General features: G+C 32.3%; 1 protein-coding gene and 1 long non-coding RNA gene across 2 annotated transcripts; both read left to right on the plus strand.

The window, feature by feature from the left end:
* Positions 1-15,691: 15,691 nt before the first annotated feature.
* Positions 15,692-16,856, plus strand: LOC132748640 (uncharacterized). The gene is made up of 2 exons (XM_060738249.1): positions 15,692-15,938; positions 16,272-16,856. Exons 1-2 carry the CDS (start codon positions 15,792-15,794, stop codon positions 16,536-16,538), a joined length of 414 nt encoding a protein of 137 aa, XP_060594232.1. The 5' UTR covers positions 15,692-15,791; the 3' UTR covers positions 16,539-16,856.
* Positions 16,857-19,108: 2,252 nt separating this feature from the next.
* Positions 19,109-21,852, plus strand: LOC132748636 (uncharacterized). The gene is made up of 2 exons (XR_009628300.1): positions 19,109-20,174; positions 21,718-21,852. It is a non-coding gene; the product is annotated as an uncharacterized LOC132748636 (long non-coding RNA).
* Positions 21,853-24,406: the final 2,554 nt, after the last annotated feature.

The raw sequence follows: 24,406 nt of genomic DNA on the forward strand, positions 1-24,406 counted from the left end.
CATTTCCCTATCTAAAATGCCTTATTCAAAAAATCCTCAAATTTATCATAAGGAGGGGATGTTTTCAAAGTTTGCCTAAATTTTCTAAAAGATATATATATTGGTTGATCATGCGAAATATAAAATACGTTTACCGTGTAGTTTTTATTTTATTAAACTTTGAAAATATCTGGTATCATATTTGCGATAAATTTTGGCATTATTTAGCAAATAAAATACTGCACTAATTATATAATTTAAATCAAACCCTTTTATATTCTATAAGGGATCAGAGAGATACATAAATAATGTTAAAAAGAAAATAAAGAAATAAAAAAAAAAATGTCCCCTTCTGGGGGTTGAACCCACGCCCCTCGATTTCAATTTGAATACTCTTCAAAGTGGAGGTAATGCTCAATGCATTATGGTCTACCTTAAAATATCAGTCGTTTGAAACGGACAGTCGATACTAAAAATAATCTACTCGGGGGTAACGTCACACTTGACAGCATATTATTGATTGATCGCTTTAGAAAGTTAAAGCACGTCGGATATCAGTTTTAAAGACGTCTCGAGTTAGACGGGCGCAAAGTGGCAAGGGATGAAAAAAGTATTCGTGATTTGGCGGCCATATTGGATTTTCTGTCCTTTACCTGTTTACATACATAACTTCAAACTTCATTTTAACATTAACTGAACGAGTAAACTAACTTTTAAACTCGGTTTACTAACCTTAATACTATTAAATGCCCTTTGAACCGTATAACATGCATAATTCTCCGTGGTATAGACTTGTACAGGCTCTGATTGTGTTGTTTATTGGCGTCCGCGCCGAAGCGCGGCGCTCTTATGGAATGAGATCAGATTTTGTGAAAGGGCGACAGCAACTTCTCGAGCCTTTTAGTCGGTCGTAATAAAAGCCGAAAATTCCAATCGGTATGAGGGTGCTTGATTATTAATTAAGAATGAAATGTCGCGATATGATACAATGAATTTTCGCAATGCAAACATTTACAAATGAAATAACCTTTTCCGTCAATAAATCGCGCTCTTCGGGGTTTTTTATTTATCATTTTGTAGTACACAGTCGGTTATCATGTCATGGTATGTTATTGTTGTACATGTATCCTAGAATGATCAGTTGATGACCTAAATATTCCAAAAACCTATTTATAGATATATCTTTTTATCACTCCTATCGGTAAATGCCGGTCTCTCCCGGTCTATTTTGACCAGGATTTACTAGTGACCGGCGAATAGTACCACACGTTTATTGTCCGGTCTCTCCCGGTTTTGGAGTAGATGTTTAATATCGTTACAATTAGAAAAAAACAACAATAGCATGTTTCATTTCATCTATATGAGATAAAAACAATAAATATGTACACGGATTTATATGTAATATAAATCCGTGATATGTACAATAATTGAGAAAAAGGTGCATTTTTTATGGTATTAAAATGACATTATCAACTTTGAAACATTTTATTTAATTATTCAATTTGTTATCCGTGTTTAGTAAAGATGCCGAGGAATTATTCAAAGTTACAAATTAGATTTTATGAATTATTCAATTGATCGATAATTTAAAAAATGATAAAGAAAAATACAATGTACATGTACATGGTTTAAGAATAAACAATATTATATATTGAAAGATAAACCATAATTTACTGACTTTTTCCAGTTAAGCTTTGACTTATAATCGTCGGTCAATATGACAATTGAATTCTTAAAATTTATTTTACAATTTTAATAAAAAAGAGTAGTAAAAACTCAGTATTAAAATAGCACATAAAACACAAAAAAGAATAAAAGAAAACAATATTCATAAAATTTGTATTTTTTTTAATTAAAATTAATAGATATCACAATTATTGTATAATAAACAATTATGCTCAACATGATCAACATGGTAATATAACCAGTGTCATATTTTTACTAACTTAAAGTGTGAACAGATACCTTAAGGGGGTCTTCGCTAATAGCGATAACATGTACATAATAAGGGACAAATGTGTGGTAAGTGTTGATCATGCGTTACACATATGGATTATAAATGATTGCATACATGTATATCCGTTGCTATTAATAACCACGATCATAAAGAAATAACAAGTACTGAAGTAATATTCTAATCTCTAGCATGCCAATCAAAGTTCATAATTAACAATGTCTTTCGTTCGCTCATTCATAAGTGGTATACATTTCTGGTAGTTTATAAGAATATCTTGTCATCATATGTGTACTAGTTCATCTTCACTTGCTGCATTTCTTGCTTGGACGCCCTTTGATGCTTTGCATCAATGCTTTTCTTGTTTCTTGTATGTAGTCATTTAACCATGTAGCACCTGTATTCGCGGTACGTTACGATACCGAAATCAACTTGATTTCGGTAAAGTTACCGAAATCAACTTTTCATTACCGAAATCAACTTATAAAATCACAATTAAGCGTTTTATTATATTTTTTTCATTATTATATATTACAATAGGTTAAGTTTGACTTTCATGCAAAAAATCAGTTCGAAATAATCATTAATAATGATATTAGAAACAAATAACTAAATATCAAGATTATTCCCTGATTTGTCACGAACCGAAATATATGTTACAATACCGAAATCGACTTGTAAAATCACAATTAAGCGTTCTATTATATTTTTTTCATTATAATCTATTAAAATAGGTTTAGTTTGACATTCATGCAAAAAATCAGTTCGAAATAATTAATAATTATGAAATTAGAAACAAATACCTATACTGCATTTACATCGGCGCATGGAAACTTTAAAGTATCCAAACAACATAATTAGACATAATTATTTTACATGAAATTAAAGCTGCTTGTCTCCATTAGGACAGAAAATACATTACAGTTTAATATAAAATGACGTATAGCGACCATCCCTATATAATATATATCAAAAGACTTTTTTTATAGTTCTATATTATACATATTTCAGATCTAGTAAGCTGGTAAAAATATAATTTTATATTAAATAAATTGTCAAAAGACCGGTTTTAACTAATTTGTAGGGGTGGTCGCTAAACGTTTCCGTAGAAAACATTTCAGTATATGAGACAAGGTGCTTCAATGATATTATTATTACTAAATTGCATATCAGTTGTTCCAAAAATGTATGCAATTATTGATGTCCCGGATACTTAACTACATATTCTACTTATTGAAAAAGTGTTAAGTCATGATTTTATGTTGATCGATTTAAAATCATTTTAAATTTCATATCTGTAAACAGCATAAATTTATGGAATGACTGGTATATATTTATATGATGAAAAAAATGGAACACTTTATACTGACAAATTTCAATTATGAAATGTTGTAACTTGTACGATATGACATGCTGTGTATTACTGTATTAAGTAAGGTGTGAAGTAATTAAGACAGTTGACATACATTGTATGTAGATTATAATGAACCATCTGTTTATTTCGTATTAAACATTTAAATAAATGACTAAAATATAAAAATATTATAATAAAGAGTCCCCATAACATATGTTAGTGATTTGTTAATATATAGTTAAACTATTCAATAAAAGAAAGACACAAACTTTCAAATTTCCAATTTTACTGCCTGATACATCATACAATTTTTATGGAACATTTTTAGAGCAGTCGAATTATATATCTGTATTCATATTTATAATAGAAAATCATAAACTTCCGGTTGATGTTGGACATTTTTTCTTCATAAAACATAAACATGTACAAAATTTATAATTATCTTTAACTCATATTACAGAGTATTTTATTTTTCCATCATAGTCCGATCATAGCTTTTTAAAAATACGATTTTATTTAGAAAATTGTTATGCACGACAATCACGTGCAGATATATAACATGCTAATATGGCGGTATCAGACTTTTTCTTAAATCATTATATACATTGCATTCTAATATGAAATGGTATAAGTCTTCTAAGACATTACATGAAAAACATTTTCTATCATTTAAAGGTGTACTATTTGGTTTAGTCCATCTACCTGAGTAGTCTATGTGCAATCTATGAGATGATACTCTTAACCTAGTGAGATCTTTACAAAACCGTTCAACAGTGATAATATTTAGATATGGTTGAAACTTTAAAACAGAAATATGTCTATAAAATAGAGCTCTACTAGAGTTATCTAATCTACTATCTACTAATTATATACATAATTTAAACTTCACCGCTGATTTCGGTAATGCTAAACACATAACGGGTTGTTTAGAACAAAGGCTAGTAACTCAATAATTACATTTTTGTTAATAACATCATTAAAATAAAATATTTTCAATATATTTTTTAACTGAAAGTCTATTTCACTATTTTTCATCAAATAATGAAGAAATAATAGCAATATTTTAACTAGGTTGGTTTTTAGCTCGACTTTTCTATGAAAAGGGGAGCTATCCTACTCGCCCCGGCGTCGGCGTTGGCGTCACACCTTGGTTAAGTTTTTCGTACCACCCCACTTTATTTCAGAAGTATTACAAGTATGGCTTTGAAACTTACCATACTTGTTCACCATCATAACCTCCATCTACAGACAAGAGTACATAACTCTGTCAAGGTTTTGACAGAATTATGGCCCTTTTTTGACTTAGAAAGTGTATTGAGCTTGGTTAAGTTTTTTGTACCACCTCACTTTATTTCAAAACCATTGGAGGTATTGCTTTGAAACTGACCATACTTGTTTACCATCACGACCTTCATCAACAGACAAGAGGACATAACTCTGTCAAGGTTTTTGACAGAATTATGCCCCTTTTTGACTTAGAAAATACATTGAATATGGGTAAAATCCACTTATTGCCTTAACCCTTTGAGATATTGCTTTGAAACTTTTAATGCTATTTCACATCATTACCCCCATCTGTACGCAAGAGAAGGTAACTCTGTCAAGGATTTGTTTTAAAAATTAAGGCCTTTTATCGACTTAGAATCTTGGTTAAGTTTTTAGTACCAGTCCACTTTTTGACTGAACTGTTTGAGATATTAATTTGAAAGTTGGAATACTTGTTTACAATCATGATTCCCAAACATGTCCAGGAGAAGGTAATTCTGTCAAAGATTTTATTTGAATTATGGCCCTTAACTGTTTTTTTTTCTTTCTTACCAGCCCTCTTTTGACTTAAACATTTCAAACTTTGCTGCAGTGTTCAAGGGTATCACACAATTCAGTAAAATAATTCTTCACTAAATATCTTAATGCTCATGGCCATTGTTCACTTTAAAAATACAGAGATTCTTGTATTGCCTTTTACTGCAAAAACTTTTTTTATTGGCAAGCAATAAAAAAGTCGAGCGCGCTGTCTTACGGACAGCTCTTGTTACGAGTTGATTTCGGTAATGCTAAACACATAACGGGTTGTTTAGAACAAAGGGAAGTAACTCAATAATTACATTTTTGTTAATAACATCATTAAAATAAAATATTTTCAATAGATTTTTTAACTGAAAGTCTATTTCACTATTTTTCATCAAATAATGAAGAAATAATGGCAATATTTTAACTAGGTTGGTTTTTACGAGTTGATTTCGGTAATGAAAAGTTGATTTCGGTAACTTTACCGAAATCAAGTTGATTTCGGTATCGTAACGTACCCCTGTATTCGTACTAATTTGCTTTCTATTCTGCTTATTATGTACCCTATCCCTTTGAATCACCCGCTGTACTATGCTTACCTGCATCTGACAGGTCCGACAATTAAAAGATCAAGGGTCACCACTGTAACAAGATAATAATAATGCTGTATTATTAGTCCAAATATTTAGACGTAACCGCGGATTTGAAGCTATTTTTTACATGGGTCAAATCCGCTTTAACGTCTAAAGATATCTATTTAAAAATCCATAGCAAAATGAAAAACAATAAACATGCACAATCATTCAAACTTCCGATGTAAAATGTTACAAATAATCATAATCCTACCATAAATGTGTGTTTTCCTTATCAAAATCACGGATTTATATTACAAGGATCGGACACTTTCGTTTAGCTTAAAGTCCTGTCGCGCGCATGCGCTGAATCGGATAAAGGTGGACAGAATGAGATGGCGGAACGTGCGGAGTACGAAATATGACAGATTTTCACCGGAGTATGTGGTGTTATTGCAGCTTTGTGAAAAATTATACACATACGAATGTATTGATACAGTATTATTTTGTGTCGCTAAAGTATAATTATATGAAAATATGCTGATCGGGTACACGACAAGATATTTAAGCATTTATGTAGGGTTAACTGGGAGTGTCCGATCCCTGTAATATAAATCCGTGTCAAAATCAACTTATTCAAATTTTAAACAATTTAAAACAAATCCCATGTTAAAATTGTGTAAACAGCCTCCATATTGTGTGTACTACGCAATGCGGTGATTACTGGAACCATATTTTTTAGACGAAATTTTTATTGCGCGCACCTGTCAGCGTCTTAAATCACAACAGAATTTTTTTTCGTTCAGACTTATTTCGTACTATTGTTTTTTGAGTGACGTCACAGCATGTCCGGGAATTTCCAATATGGGGGTCACCGCAAACTGTCTTTCATGTGTCTTCTTAAATATATGGATAAATAAACTACTTATCGTGAGTAATTATTGCATATTTTTACAGTTTTTGGGAAAATATGCTTTTGTCTTTTATGCAATCAATTGCTTTTTGTGATAAAAAACATTTAAGTTGTGATTTACCGGTAAATTCAAATCGACTCGAGAAGCGTGTCGATTAGTGCTATGGGAAATTAGCCAGTTATGGAAAGACTTCGCATTTTCCGATAAACGTCAAAATGTAAAAAAAAGAAAATGCGATGTCTTTCAATGAAGGACTACTGTATTATAAGCTTAGAGCATCTGACATGCACTATTCCGGGGACCAAAATAACACAGCTATATATAATTTTAATATTAAACATATTCAAATGGTCTTCAGGGGGCGCAAGTCCATGGATATATATGTGCAACTGGTGCCAACAGTCTCACAAAGAAGGAGTCTTGGGACTCCCAAGCACAAAAGTGTAGGAGTTCCAGATCACATTTAATATGTTAAGCCACTTAATGACTTATATGCAGTTGACAAATATGATGTACATGTATAGCAGAGTAAGGGGTTGGGGAGTCAGAGTTGGAACAGAGAAAAAGCTTATTCAGGAAAGTGGTAATATGCCCAAAATGGAAAACACTGTACCATAAAAGTGATAAATATAATTTCAAAAACATACATTATCAGACCATTATGCTGTTTTCTTACACTCCCCCCCCCCTTAAAAAAGAAAATATTCATTGTATGTTACAAACACATACTGGTAATGGCTCCATCTCAACTAATGTAAACAATATCTTTAGTAAATTTAATTCCTAAACTAATTTTAAGTGTTATAACACACATTTTAACAAAACATATCTTCCTTTTGGTTACAATTTTTTTAATTATAAAAAGCGGCATCACGAAAATATGTGACAATTGAAAATTTGTCTGTTTCCTGCAGAAACATTCACAATTCTAATTGTTGTTGATTTTGATCATATAAGATTAAATATTTTTTGAATATTTTAAGATTGTTACTCATCGGCTATTTCAACAGGCATTGTAAAACAAAATTTTCACATTTGTAATTTTCGTACCCAAAAATTTTCGTACCGAAAATCAAAAAAAAAGTTTAGGGTCGGCGTTAAAAAAATAGGGTCGGTCGGGTTCCCTGAACCAGACATATTTTTTATTTTGGCCTTATAAAGATTGACGATGAACCTGTGCGTTGTCGTCCTGAAAAGTGTTAGAGTTATCGGGGAAATGACGAGCAATAACTGGCCAAAGATTTTCTTCTAAAATTTCCTCGTATTTTTGAGCATTAATGTTACCACTGACTTTTGCTAGAGTACCAACACCATGCCAAGTGACACACCCCCATATCATTACTTTGATCACCTTCTTGTTATTGGAAGATTTCGGAGTCAATAAATCAGGTCTATACCCTTTGTCACGCTTCCTCCATATCAAAACTCTATTGTCACTGCCTATAATATTACAACTTGATTTTCATCAGAAAATATCACACGATCCCATTCACCTACTACTTTAGACCTTCTTTTCTCTCTACACCATAGGCACTCGGTTCCACAACTTCCTATGATTTTTAATTTCTTTTCTGTACGAAATCTGCTGTGGTCATAGTATTATTTTTACAATAGGTTTATCTCTTAGATTTGGTTCGCTAAATTGCTAATCATGGTCATGCAACTACATAGTTAGGTAAAGAAGCAGGCGCTTGTTTTGGTTGAGTCTATTATGTTTTGTTTAGGGGGTTGAGTTGTCATACACAAATTTACAATTTATATGCATTTATTTTTTTCCAATGATTGTTATTATCTTAATTGCTTCTGGGATTGTTGTTTTATGTCTATTAACAGAATAATTTTAATGAACACGAAATTAGTTCACACCTACATGTGTATTGATAACGTGATGGTTTAAGCAAATGAAAACACGTCAATATTATTATACTCAGGCAGAGAAAAAGTGTGCAAAGAGTAAATCGATAATCTTTATGTAGCCAGCAAACTTTGAATTGCAAGTATTTTTTCATATCTTTTCGGCAGAATAAAGTTTTCGAGGAATCGTATCGTAAAATGGCTGCCATTTACAGTATCAAGTAATTATCCCAAGCACCACCGCGACTTAGCGCGGGAATTTTAATTATAGCTTACCTCGGCGCGTATACCTTTTTCATATTTTATTGTAATAAATATTTACAAACTGTGTCTTTCGGTTTTTTTTTAATCAATATATAACCAATAATGAGGTTAATATGAATAAATAATCATATCTCAAATCTTGGACTATGATTTACAATGAAATTCTACCTTAAGTGTATTAAAAAGGTTTTTAATTTCCTGTAATTTTATTTTGTGATTATGCTTCAAAGCAGTCAATTGACCGTGAATTTTCTTTTCATATTTTGATTTCCTTGAAATCATTTTTCTCATCTGAAGGCATGCAACTTTAATACGGGGAAGTCAAAGACTGGGCCCGCGAAGCGGGTCCGGGCTTTGGCTTGCCCGGCTATAGACTACACGTGTATATTTAAAAGAAAATCAAATAAAAAACAATTAAAAAATATATAGAATTCTATACCTATGATCAATGATTTTTTCAGTGTCAGTTCTAGTCGGGCGCCGCCATTTACAATGTAAATCAATGATAATAGGCTGGGTATTCCGATAACGGAACAAATCTCAACTTTTCGGATCAATAATAATCTGGAAGTGTTCCGAGTGAAAACGGAAGCCGTGCATGTAATACCGAATGACACCTTTAAAACGGAAAGAATTAAAGGAATTTTTCAACGACTTCCCCGTTCATAGGCTTTGCCTAATTTCATATTATGGTGATACATTAATTACATTTCATGAAAATGTTTAAAGATATAAAATATCTCATGACATGTTTGTTCATTTAACATTACAACAAAAAGTAGTATGCAATCGTACCTATATTTCAATCGAATGTATGTAATATTTTTCTTGTTAAAAAAAAGTTTAATTTGTATATTATAAAATACTACTTTATATATACAAAATAACAAAATTTTTTTGTTCAAGTAATTTAATTTTTTTTTATTGACGGATTTTAAAATGATTCTGGGCTTTGAATCCAAGTGCCTATGCTCTACACCAAGAAAGGCGCTTTGCTCTATTCACCTTTGACACAATAACTCTTTTCTTACTCACTCTTTTAGAAAATCCATGTTTATGTAAATGATTTTGAACAGTTCTCTTACAAACTGGCTTTGCTCTCCTCTCATTAAATTTGCTTGTTATGTCTGCTAATGAAGCCCGACGTCAGCATGTTTTTCCAATAATTTATCTATAAATACACAATAAACAACCAAGGTCATTTAAAATCGTTATGGTGCAAGGGAAAGTAATCTCTCAGTAATAACGTTATGACGTTATCTCCCATATATATTAACGAATACTTTTTTCATCTTTCTGTAGAGCTGTACAAAAGAAGGAAGCGTTCAGGATCTGATATTTATTCATACGTAATATCTATAAATAGACAATTGTATTTTCATTGGCTGCGAATATTTATAGCTTCCAAACTTATGATTCATACTATTTACACTAACTTTCTATGACTGGATTGTTTTAACTTGTTTTTTATCAGTTGTTTTATTAACATTTAAAATGTAAACATTTTAAAGATTGTGTGCACACAATTTCCATGGATTAAACAGTTAAAGAAGACACTTTTCCATAAGTATTAATTAAATTATGATTTATAATTATCATGCATTTTTAGCTCACCTGAGCATATGCTCAGGGTGAGCTATTAGGATCACTCTTCGTCCGTCGTCTGTCGTACGTCGTCCGTCCTACGTCGTCCGTTGTCCATTCACACTTTTCAAACGACATCTCCTCTGAAACCATAAGGCAGATCATAATGAAACTTCACAGGGATGTTCCTTGTGTGAAGCCAAAGAATTCCATTCCATGCAGAACTCCGGTTGCCATGGCAACCAAAAGAAAAAACTTTAAACATCTTCTTCTAAAATACCCAAAGAGCTAGAGCTTAGATATTTAGCATGAAACATCTTCTAGTGAGTGTCTACCAAGATTGTTCAAATAAAATCCCTGGGGTCAAAATTGGCCCCGCCCCAGGGGGTCATAGATTTTCCCTATATGCATATAGTAAAAACTTAAAAAAATCTTCTTTTAAAGAACCCAAAGAGCTAGAGCTAAGATATTAAGCATGAAACATCTTCTAATGAGTGTCTACCAAGATTGTTCAAATAAAAGCCCTGATGTCAAAATTGGCCCCGCCCCAGGGGGTCATTGATTTTCCCTATATGCATATAGTAAAAACTTAAAAAATCTTCTTCTAAAAAACCCAAAGCCCTAGAGCTTAGATATTTGGCATGAAACATGTTCTAATGGATGTTTACCAAGTTTGTTTAAATAAAAGCCCTGGGGTCAAAATTGGCCCCGCCCCTGGGGGTCATTGATTTTCCCTATATGCATATAGTAAAAACTTAAAAAAATTTCTTTTAAAGAACCCAAAGACCTAGAGCTAAGATATTAAGCATGAAACATCTTCTAATGGGTGTCTACCAAGTTTGTTTAAATAAAAGCCATGGGGTCAAAATTGGCCCCGCCCCAGGGGGTCATTGATTTTCCCTATAGGCATATAGTAAAAACTTAAAAAAATCTTCTTTTAAAAAACCCAAAGAGCTAGAGCTAAGATATTTAGCATGAAACATGTTCTAATGGGTGTCTACCAAGTATGTTCAAATAAAAGCCCTGGGGTCAAAACTGGCCCCGCCCGGGGGGGGGGTCATTGATTTTCCTTATATGTGTATAGCAAAAACTTAAAAATCTTCTTTGAAAAAACCCAATGAGCTAGAACTTAGATACGTTTAGCATGAAACATCTTCTTATGGGTGTCTACCAGGTCTGTTCAAATAAACAAATAAAAGCCCTTGGGTAAAAATTGGCCCGGGGGTGGGGGGGGGCCTATATACAGGTGAGCGACCTCGGGGCCATCATGGCCCTCTTGTTTTATTATTTAGCTGCTTAAGTTTTTTCATTTTAACTGTTTATTTTTATCCTTTTCAAGCAGATATATTATCATTTTCATAGAAAAACAGATGTCTTATTTTTGTTTGTTTGTTTGTTGCTAACAGTAACATATATCATTGGGATATTCGATGACATTTATTCCGGTCACTTTCGGTTTCCAAAGTTAAACATATCGACTTTTGAAGTTTTATGTAGACGCAAAAACTCAGGCTCAAGTGTTAATTAACATGTGTTTTATGGAGGGTGTCAAGTGGATGACAACAATTTGTTGGGCTAGGTTGTGGATTTATTTTGTTTTGTCACAGTTTTTGCCCTTGACATGGGAAGTTTGAATGATTGTGCATGTTTATTGTTTTTCATTTTGCTATGGATTTTTAAATAGATATCTTTAGACGTTAAAGCGGATTTGACCCATGTAAAAAATAGCTTCAAATCCCCAGTTACGTCTAAATATTTGGACTAGATTTTTTCTGTTTCACGGTATTTTTCGACTTGGCGTAACCATTTTGAAGTCTGATACCTGCGTTGTAACTCCAGATCTGATCTGACAGACACCACAAATTGAATTCGCTCGTCCAATCAGATCGGTTACAACACAGGTATCAGATAACAAAAAATACCATGAAACAGATTAAAATCGATAGAATATCGATAAAATTGCATTTTTTTTCTTAGTCAAGGGGTCAAGTGGCAGGGTGGGGTGGGGTGTCCAAACAATGATACAGTCAGCTGTGTCTAAAACCAGGTGGTAAAACAACTTTCAATTCGTATTAAATCCGATGTTATTATTAATAATAGCCTAGATGTTCTGATTGTCTTGGAAGTAGACAGCGAAGGGCACTTGATTAGGAATCTGTAACAGTTTATTCACCAGAGAGGTCCTCGAAAAATGTATTACATCATCTTAACTACAATGTAAAGATCAAACACAAGAATAATTTTTTCACCATTAACCCTTTCCCTGCTGAAACCGAAAATAATTAGCTTTTGCCACCAGTAAAGAACTAGGTCAGACTTTACACCTGTGCCTCTTAACCAAGCTCTTTTCTGTCTGCAGCTCAATGCGACTGTTTCAGTATTTTGATTTTGAAATGAACGGACCTTTCGATATTCAAATATTGGCAAAGCAATATATTAGATAAAAAAAAGTTTATCCACTGTAATACGTATCAAAATTTAAAACAAAAAATATAGGACGAATCTTGAAAAGAAAATCTCGACACCTTTACAAACATCGTGTCAAACATAAAGGACAGCAAATAAATTGCTTGGGGTTTAATTTTCGTCGCAGTTTATGGCACATTGAACAATTCTATCATATGTTATAAGATGAAATGACAAGCATATATACATTTATACTCTAACTCGAAATATGATTACTGAGAGATATACCAACTACATGTAGCAATGAAAATCGAGCCCAGATCCTGGACGAACCAAATTGATAATTTCACTGTGATAATTTCACTGTTTTAAACAGTTTATTTAAACAGAGAACGGAGCGTTTCTGAAACTGGGTGACAAAAGTATGTTACAATATACGGATGAATCATATACAGAATTTACAGAATTGAAAAATAAAGGGGATATTTAAGATTTTTTAAAATATATAAATACAGGATTTATATATCGAAAGCTATGAAAATACATATTTCATGAGTGGCGGTAGCCATAAGTGATGTATGATATCATACCATAATTGTTATCTCTCTTTTTAAACATTAAAATTAATTGATAGACTTTCCCTTGAATATTGTGTAATTTTTATGATCCTACGACAGTTGGCCTTTTTATCCCCCGCCGAAAATTTTCGGCGGAGGATATAGAAATAGTCTCCGTCCGTCCGACCTTCCGTCCTTCCTTCCGTCCGTCCTTCCGTCCGACATTTTTGTCCGGAGCATATCTCTAAAAGTATTTGAGTTATCAACTTGAAACTTCATAGGTGGATAGACCTCATTGAGGAGGAGTGCAGTGCACAAGAATGATAACTCTACCTTGCATGATTTTTGAGTTATTGCCCTTTGTTATTTTTCAAAATTGATTTTTGTCCAGAGCATAACTCCTAAAGCCTATGAGATATTAACATGAAACTTCATAGGTGCATAGATCTCACTCAGGAGGTGTGCAGTGCTCAAGAATGATAACTCTACCTTTCATAATTTTTGAGTTATTGCCCTTTGTTTTTTTTCATACCTAATTTTTCACCTGAGTGGAGCATAACTCAAAAAGTGTTTGAGATATCAACATGAAATCTCATAGGTGGATAAATCTTATTGAGGAGGAATGTTGTGCGCAAGAATGATAACTCTTCCCTATACAATTTTTGAGTTATTGCCCTTTGTTTTTTTTTCATGCTATTTTGTCCAGAGCTTATCTCAAATAGTATTTGAGGTATCAACTTGAAACTTCAAAGGTGGATGGATCTCATTGAGGAGGAGTGCAGTGCTTAAGAATGATAACTCTACCCTGCATTATTTTTGAGTTATTGTCCTTTGTTATTTTTCAAAATTAATTTTTGTCCAGAGCATAACTCAAAAAGCCTTTGAGATATCAAAATGAAACTTCATAGGTGCATAGATCTCACTCAGGAGGTGTGCACTGCACAAGAATGATAACTCTACCTTTTATAATTTTTGAGTTATTGCCCTTTGTTTTTTTTTCATACTTAATTTTTCAATTCAATTTTTTTCTCAAAAAGTATTTGAGGTATCAACTTGAAACTTCATAGGTGGATAGATTTTACTGAGGAGGGATGCAGCACACAAGAATGATAACCTACCCTGCATTATTTTTCAGTAATTGCCCTTTGTTATTTTCAGCCATCAGTATTCACATAGGTTTCAAATCTGTAATCACTATAGCCATCAGTTTTCATTACCAAAAGACCTCTTAAAATGGAATTATTCCGCTCTACTACATATACATTCTTCCAATGAGCAAACACAATCGGCGGGGGATGGCCATGTTGACATGGCTCTTGTTTTAATTAATCATTTGCAGACTTTTCTTAAGTCCTTTATGACGAAACCCTGGAATAACAGAGTTAACACTTTATATATTAAAAATCCAGTTTATTACTTCAACGTCCAATTTTCGAATGATTACATAAATACATTTTGCAACATTATAAAATAAATCATTATAAGAATACAATATTTGAATTAACAATAGTTTGATCTTTTAATTAACAAATATGGGGAAATTAGCTTTAAATAACTCACTTTGCATAAGAGGTACCATTTTAACAATTCAAATAATTATAATATTACTATTACATAGTACCTAACAAATTATATCAATTTACATATTTAGAATAGATTTTATAAACTTTAATGAATTATGAAATATAATAAAAGTACATACCTGGAATAACAGAGTTAACACTTTATATATTAAAAATCCAGTTTATTACTTCAACGTCCAATTTTCGAATGATACTGGGACAGTTGAAGCTGGAAGTTTTGTTCAACTCTGTTAAACCATATGCAAATAAACATTAATGTATAAAATGTCCTAAGAAGGAAACATTAGGATGATTTCCTGCAAAAGTAACTATTTTTGTTTAACTATATATTTAGGCATTTAGATAAAGATAGAAAAGAAAGGAGTAAGCTGACTGTTTATCAAGACTTGTTTGTTTAAGTGCTAATTGTCACTTATTGTAGCTTGGCTGTAAAGCTTGATATAAGTTACTTTAACAAGTCTTTGTTAGACAGCTTACATAAAATAAAACTAAAGTGAAAAACACTATTTTTTAGTAAAATTGTAACTATTTTAAAGTTACCAAAATAAAACTACTATATTTGAAATCTACATTTAGAAACAAAGATTTTGATATAAAATATGAAATATCTATTTTAAAAATAATGATTGTGATGTAAATTATCACAATCATTCATAATGTAAAAATATGGATCATAATATATTGGCTGAATTTAGCCGAAAGTAGTTTGGCAAGACATCAGTGAAAATATTGAAAATATGTTCCGATGACATGAAAAAACAATGTTTTACAATGAAAATACGAAAAGTGACAATATGCATTTTCTTTCAACAATATTTCTCAATATTTTATTAATTATAAGTATTATATAATTATATATTTGTATCACTATAGCTAGAAATCAACTGTAAGACTAACCATGTTGCTAAGCAAACCATACTGTGTTATATTTAGATTGTTAAATAAATGGTGAATTATAATTCTATATTTAAGAAAGCTGGAGATGGCAGAGTCTTGTGATAATGAAATTTTCCGTAAAGCTATTGTTAAGAATTATGTGGCAGTCAAGAAGTATTTACATCCTGATCCTATTATTGATTGTGAAACAGGCTTTGAATTACTCACTGTCGCAGACAGAAGGAATATCCAGGTACGATATATAATAGTTTAGAGGCAGTGCAATTTAGATTACTTTATTCAATTGTCAGTATTTGATGACATGTGTGTCATTGTGATTTTTTTTTATTTTAATTGTTGATTGTAATATAATTCCTAAGAAATAATCTTATTTCATGCTTAGAACTTTCATTTGAAATATTCTTTAACAATATATCATTATTTCTGCATAAATTATTTCAAAAATAGAACTTGGTAAGCAAATGAAACAAAAATTAAACACTTACCGAACGTATTAAAATTGTTATCAACAAGTTGATATAAAGGTAAAAAATATGAATCTTATTCATAAAATACAATGTTACAGGGTAAGGATCCAACTGATAAGAATGAAACGATATTGAGAAAAGTAATATCCAAAGGTGCTAATGGTTACACAGATTTTAAGGAGCGTCTTAAAAAGACTTGGCAGACTGAATTGTTAGAGCTGATCATTTGTGCAGAGAATGGCCAGGACACAAAAGAGATTGAGAGTCGGCTTAGGAAAACTGCACTGTTATGTCCAGAGTATATCAAACAAAGAGGTGGTAAGTCAATTATGTTATGCTTGCGTGAGCACTGTGTTCAGTGGTGATGATTTTTGACTGTAAGCATGTCGATTGTTCTTTCATTGTCTGTTAACATTGTGTTCAGTGGTGAAGATTTATGACTGCAAGCATGTCGATTGTTCCATTATTGTCTGTTAACATTGTGTTCAGTGGTGAAGATTTTTGACTGTAAGCATGTCGATTGTTCCATCATTGTCTGTTATCATTGTGTTCAGTGGTGAAGATTTATGACTGCAAGCATGTCGATTGTTCATCATTGTCTGTTAACATTGTGTTCAGTGGTGAAGATATATGACTGCAAGCATGTCGATTGTTCATCATTGTCTGTTAACATTGTGTTCAGTGGTGAAGATATATGACTGCAATCATGTCGATTGTTCATCAGGCCGTCCTTAAAAAAATGTTTATTTGCAGTAACCCGACCCAGAATTTTTTAAAGGTGGGTAGGTAGGTAGATTTTTTTTTCTATTGAACTGTACTCCCAAATAAACATGGAATTTCAAAATGCTGGACAATATTATATATGCTTTGATAATCTGGTAACAATTAATAAATTGACAACTGAATTCTAATTTAATAAGAACTACATTTTATTTCTTCTGTTAACCTTTAAAAGAACGAAAACAAAACAAGACATAATTTTCTGATTCAAAAAAAATTTTTTTTATCCAGACCATGAAAAAAAATTTGAGTAGGGGCAAAATTTGTGAGTCGGTCGCATGTGACAGTCTGCAAGCATGTCAATTGTTCCATCATTGTCTGTTAACAACATCTTCACCTGACCCAAATTATCGATAAATAACAATTTTTACAGAAATGATTTAAAGTGGGCCTCCTAAAATATTTTTCCCTTAGATACCGTTACACCCTTGTTGGTTTTTGTTTGATACGTAAGTAGGCCATGTTTAGCTTAAGATAAAAAGTTACCTTTACAAACCTTCTATTTATAAGGTATTGTGCATGAGGCAGCATGTTCTTTTCTGCTACAAAAGTCTGTGGCATTGCGCAAGGAACTTTAAACATGATATGCTATATTTAAGAAATGATATCGGTTTGTGCGGTATTTATCGGCTTTTTACACCAGTGCATAGGAAGGCAGAATTGGTGAAATCACAAACAATATTTTTTTCTGTTCCATTTCGCATCCCAACACGTTGTGGTACAGTGGAACACGTTATAATAACCTAGGACTTAATACGTGCGATTTTTATGTAAACATTTACAAAACATAGAGAAAGATCTTTGAGAATTTATAAGGAATGCATTATTTGACATCCAAAGGAAAATAAAATATGTTTGTATGGAAAGGTATTTAAGTAAAAATTCCATTCATGTAAATAACTCATTTTGCTTGTAAATTAAATCCATGTAATTTTTCTCATGGAAAATTATGCTATTACTAATAGCATAATTTTCCATGAGAAAAATGAGACAAAGAAATAACAAACTGGGACAAAGAATACTAATTATAATTATGTCTCAAGAATAAGTCATTTACATGAATTTTAATTTACCAGCAAGAAAAAGTTATTTCCATGGATTGAATTCATACATAAATACCCTTCCACATGTCTCGGTACAATAGTGATCAAGTCTAACAACCATTTTTAATGTAAAAATATCCATGGATGAACAAATACTAGTATTATTTGTGAACATGCTGCCCACGTCTGATCTTATTAGAAAATAAGTACAGTAAACTTTTTTTTTTTTTTTTTTTTCTTTCAGGCCCCGAAGGTGACCCCATTTATTGCCTCCGTCGCATGACTATTTAAGGGTCGGAGGTCCATCCCTTAACAGTCTTACAATAATGTGTTAAAACATGAAAAGTTAATATAGTATTAACATAAAGTAATTTACGGCAAAACTTTTTTATTTGAAAAATTGAATATGTAAAGGAGGTTATAAGTTCAAGACATAGAAAAATATTACTAAATCTACATTATGCCTTAAACAAAAACATAATTACTTTTTTCTATATTTATGAGTAATACACAAACTAATGATACTAATGGGGTTAGCTAGGAGGCTTGACGATAGAATAAATAGACAAACGAAAAAGGATGATTATTTACAAAAGAAAACAACAATATCACACAACAAAAACATCAAAGACAAATACTTTGCGGCCAGGGCACGTTCAAAAATACTACAAACATGAATATATTCTTCCATGTATGCTCAAACAAAGGTAGGTGACTGAAAAGACAAAGGTCGCTCCTAACATCAACATACGAACAAGTATTTTGATGATTCACATTAATCGTTATCAGATTGGAACAAAAAAATTGGATAGGTCTCTATTATATTATGATTAATGACATATATTTAAAATAGTATGCCAGTCTTTTTTAAATTGGTCATTACAGTAAACTTAGTTTGCAAATAAATTGAATATAAAAATAATAGCAAACTATCAAGAGAAGAAGTGTCTTTATATTTTATGCCTGAAATAATGCACCAGTTAAGCTTGAAAGTCTCCATATGTCCTTTATTGTGTTGGCGTGATGTGAAACCCAACCAAAAGAAATATTTGGCTGTAGCAATTTGCCTGGTGAACTTTTGTGAAAATGGAATATTTATTTAATTTATTTTTTGTGTCGCCTTGAAAAGGTGACATATAGGGGTTACTTTTGTCGGCGGTGTCGTTGGCGTCTGTGTCGGCGTCGTTGTCGGCGTCCCCTAAAGCTTGTCCGGAGCATAACTCAGTCACTATAAGTCTGATTGACTTCAAACTTGGTATGCATGCTTCTTTCAATAACCCGAAGTGCAGTGCACAAGGACCGGTACTCTGCAGTTTCTTATTTTTTGAGTTATTGCCCTTTGTTAATTTTCATACTTTAATTTTGTCCGGGCCATTTCTCTTCAACTAAAAAAGCTATGGACCTGAAACTTTCATAGGATGATAGATCTCATTAAGAAGAAATGCAGTGCACAAGAACCAGTACTCTGCACTTTCCTAATTTTTGAGTTATTGCCCTTTGTTAATTTTCATACTTTATTTTTGTCCGAGCCATTTCTCCTAATGTATAAAAGCCATGGACTTGAAACTTCATAGGATGATAGGTCTCATTAAGAAGAAGTGCAGTGCACAAGAATTGGTACTCTGCATTTCTTATTTTTTGAGTTATTGCCCTTTGTTTATTTTCATACTTTAATTTTGTCCGGGCCATTTCTCCTTAAGTATAAAAGCTATGGACTTGAAACTTCATAGGATGATAGATCTCATTATTAAGAAGTGCAGTGCACAAGAATCGGTACTCTGCATTTCTTAATTTTTGAGTTATGGCCCTTTGTTAATTTTCATACTTAATTTTTGTCCAGGCCATTTCTCCGAAAGCAGGCTTTCAAGCGGGCCCTACTTTTCCTTCTTTTCCTACTTTTCCCTACTTTTTTTGTTTGACCCCTACTTTTCCCTACTTTTTACTTGAAATGCCCTACTATCCCTACTTTTTTTTAAGAAAAAAGCTCGAGGATAATTGATAAAAAAATCCAGTATAAGCAGTAGATTGATTTTGATATAATCTTTATCTCAAATTTAATAAGAACCAGATGCAAGTTTAATTGTAGGAAAAAGTTGATGGAAGTAGGTCATCAGTGGTGCAAGAGGGGTTCCACGATGAGGATGGTTTTAGCTGACATGGCAGAATCAGCGACTTTAGGTGAGTTTCCTTCTATAGAAATATTACTTAGTGTTTAATTATATTTTATGTTTCATTTAAAAATTATAATATGTTTTTGTACACAGACTAGCTTCTCAATTGTTTCATTACAAAATTATAATATGTTTTTGTACACAGACTAGCTTCTCAATTTTTTCATTTCAAAATTATAATATGTTTTTATACACAGACTAGCTTCTCAATTGTTTCATTTCAAAATTATAATATGTTTTTATACACAGACTAGCATTTCAAAATTATAATATGTTTTTATACACAGACTAGCATTTCAAAATTATAATATGTTTTTATACACAGACTAGCTTCTCAATTGTTTCATTTCAAAATTATAATATGTTTTTGTACACAGACTAGCTTCTCAATTGTTTCATTTCAAAATTATAATATGTTTTTATACACAGACTAGCATTTCAAAATTATAATATGTTTTTATACACAGACTAGCTTCTCAATTGTTTCATTTCAAAATTATAATATGTTTTTGTACACAGACTAGCTTCTCAATTGTTTAATTTCAAAATTATAAAATAGATTCTCAATTGTTTCCCAATGATGTTTATGCTGAGGGACAATACTTGCCAACATATTTGAGCATATATAGATTTTAGACAATGTTTGGCATATTGGCAAGTATTGAAGTTGCTCACTGTGATCATTTTGTCCTGAATTTTCATTTGGAATGAAAGAATACTGGAAAAATTTGTAAGTGAGTGTTTCTGAAAAATATGTATGCTTTAATTAGATAGAATTTTAATAGCTTTAATATGGTGAGGGATTAGGAATCTTTATCTTATAACAGATAATTTAAGAATAATTAATTGTGTGTTTAGGCTTTAAGTGTGCCAATTTTAGTTATAACCATTAAAGATGTGAGAGATTGTTGTTTGCATCCAAAGTTTACTTATCTCTATCTTGAAATATATATAATATAAATATGGCATAAATACTCATCTCTACCTTGGAATTATTGAGACCTACTTACATTTCTCGCAAGTGTCATTAAGTTTCTTTTTAAATTCCATTTTTATAACAATTTTTTATTTCAGGTTCATTTAATTTATAAAAATTAACTTCACAATGCCACATGGACTCAACAAATTTAACAATGCCCATTGCAAAAAGATGAAAATGGACATGAACTCCATTCCTAGTGTAAAAATGACCCTAACTATGAATACAGTGGCTACTGTTCGTCTCTGTTGCAAATCTGTCCAATGTTCAAATAATGGAGTCAAGCAAATTCATGTTTTAACACCTATCCTTGTTCTAGCCTGTGTTTCACATATTATGCTAGCTAAAAACCATGTTTTTGCACATAACATTTTTTCTTGTTTGTATTTTGTAACAACATTACTATCTTAAACAAGGTTTTAACACATTTCCTGTTTCTAGTCTGTGTACAAAAAACATGCCTTACTAAATGTTTAATGTTTGCCTAAAAGTCTGTGTTCTGACATATTCATTGTTTATAATTTTCTGTTATTATTTGGAATTGGATCTAATAAAAAAATACCAATTCCAGGTTGATGTCCAGTTTCATCCCGTTGTGGAATCCCTATTGAGACACTGCTGACTGGTTTCCTAAATGAAGAAAATGCCATGGATATTAGTTGATAAGGGTCTGTATTTGTTTTTGCATCAACTTTGGAAAAAAGGTGAGTAGAGAGTCCTACTATCCCTACTTTTAGGCTCTGAAAATCCCTACCTTTCCCTACTTTTTTACAAAAAATTTCCTTCTTTTATCCCTACTTTTTAGCTCACCTGTCACAAAGTGACAGGGTGAGCTTTTGTGATCGCTTTTCGTCCGGCGTCCATCCGTCGTCCGTCCGTCGTCTGTCCGTAAACTTTTACTTTAAATGACATCTCCTCATAAACCACTAAGCCAATTTCATCCAAACTTCACAGGAATGTTCCTTTGGTGGTCACCTTTAAAAATTGTTCAAAGAATTTAATTCCATGCAGAACTCTGGTTGCCATGGCAACCAAAAGAAAAAACTTTAAATATCTTCTATTAAAAAAAAGAAAGAGCTAGAGCTTAGATATTTGGCATGAAACATCTTCTAGTGAGTGTCTACCAAGTTTGTTCAAATAAAAGCCCTGGGGTCAAAATTGGCCCCGCCCCAGGGGGTCATTGATTTTCCCAATATGCATATAGTAAAAACTTAAAAAATCTCCTTTTAAAGAACCCAAAGAGCTAGAGCTAAGATATTTAGCATGAAACATCTTCTAATGAGTGTCTACCAAGTTTGTTCAAATAAAAGCCCTGGGGTCAAAATTGGCCCACCCCAGGGGGTCATTGATTTTCCCTATATGCATATAGTAAAAACTTAAAAAATCTTTTTTAAAGAACCAAAGAGCTAGAGCTAAGATATTTAGCATGAAACATCTTCTAATGAGTGTATACCAAGTTTGTTCAAATAAAAGCCCTGGGGTCAAAATTGGCCCCGCCCCAGGGGGTCATTGATTTTCCAATATGCATATAGTAAAACTTAAAAAAAATCTCCTTTTAAGAACCCAAAGAGCTAGAGCTAAGATATTTAGCATGAAACATCTTCAAATGAGTGTATACCAAGTTTGTTCAAATATAAAAGCCCTGGGGTCAAAATTGGCCCGCCCCAGGGGGTCATTGATTTTCCCAATATGCATATAGTAAAAACTTAAAAAATCTCCTTTTAAAGAACCCAAAGAGCTAGAGCTAAGATATTTAGCATGAAACATTCTTCTAATGAGTGTATACCAAGTTTGTTCAAATAAAAGCCCTGGGGTCAAAATTGGCCCCGCCCCAGGGGGTCATTGATTTTCCCAATATGCATATAGTAAAAACTTAAAAAATCTCCTTTTAAAGAACCCAAAGAGCTAGAGCTAAGATATTTAGCATGAAACATCTTCTAATGAGTGTCTACCAAGTTTGGTTCAAATAAAAAGCCCTGGGGTCAAAAATTGGCCCCACCCCAGGGGTCATTGATTTTCCCTATATGCATATAGTAAAAACTTAAAAAATCTTTTTTTAAAGAACCCAAAGAGCTAGAGCTAAGATATTTAGCATGAAACATCTTCTAATGAGTGTATACCAAGTTTGTTCAAATAAAAGCCCTGGGGTCAAAATTGGCCCCGCCCCAGGGGGTCATTGATTTTCCCAATATGCATATAGTAAAAACTTAAAAAATCTCCTTTTAAAGAACCCAAAGAGCTAGAGCTAAGATATTTAGCATGAAACATCTTCTAATGAGTGTCTACCAAGTTTGTTCAAATAAAAGCCCTGGGGTCAAAATTGGCCCACCCCAGGGGGTCATTGATTTTCCCTATATGCATATAGTAAAAACTTAAAAAATCTTTTTTTAAAGAACCCAAAGAGCTAGAGCTAAGATATTTAGCATGAAACATCTTCTAATGAGTGTCTACCAAGTTTGTTCAAATAGAAGCCCTAAGGTCAAAATTGGCCTCGCCCCAGGGGGTCATTGATTTTCCCTATATGTACATGTATATAGTAAATAATTAAAAAATCTTCTTTTAAAGAACTCAAAGAGCTAGAGCTAAGATATTTAGCATGAAACATGTTCTAATGGGTGTCTACCAAGTTTGTTCAAATAAGAGCCCTGGGGTCAAAATTGGCCCCGCCCCGGGGGTCATTGATTTTCCTTATATATGTGTATATCAAAAACTTAAAAAGTATTCTTTGAAAAAACCTAAATAGCTAGAGTTAAGATATTAAGCATGAAACATCTTCTAGTGAATGTCTACAAAGTTTGTTCAAATAAAAGCCCTGGGGTCAAAATTGGCCCTGCCTGGGGGTCAATTGATTTCCTTATATGTGTATACGGGAAAAAACTTAAAAAACATCTTTTGAAAAAACCCAAACAGCTAGAGTTTAGATATTAAGCATGAAACATGTTCTTAGTAAGTGTCTACAAAGTTTGTTCAAATAAAAGCCCTGGGGTCAAAACTGGCCCCGCCCCAGGGGTGTCATTGTTTTTAACTATATGTGTATAGTAAAAACTTAAAAAATTCTTCTTTAAAAAAACACAATGAGCTACAGCTTAGATGTTTAGCATGAAACATCTTCTTATGGGTGTCTACCAAGTTTGTTCAAATAAAAGCCCTTGGTTAAAATTGGCCCTGCCGGGGGTAGAGGAGGGCAGATCATTGTTTTTCATTAAAGTGCGTATATCATGAAACGTCTTCTTATATGTGTCTTCCAAGTTTGTTCAAAT

Source organism: Ruditapes philippinarum, unplaced genomic scaffold, assembly GCF_026571515.1.
Source record: "Ruditapes philippinarum isolate M1 unplaced genomic scaffold, ASM2657151v2 ctg4998_1_1_1_1, whole genome shotgun sequence".
NCBI lineage: Eukaryota > Metazoa > Mollusca > Bivalvia > Venerida > Veneridae > Ruditapes > Ruditapes philippinarum.

Excerpts from the sequence above, each read along its gene's own strand:
- LOC132748640 (XM_060738249.1), top strand. The coding sequence starts at position 15,792 with ATGGCAGAGTCTTGTGATAATGAAATTTTCCGTAAAGCTATTGTTAAG. Across the intron at positions 15,939-16,271 it reads CAGACAGAAGGAATATCCAG|GGTAAGGATCCAACTGATAA; the intron begins GTACGATATATA and ends ACAATGTTACAG.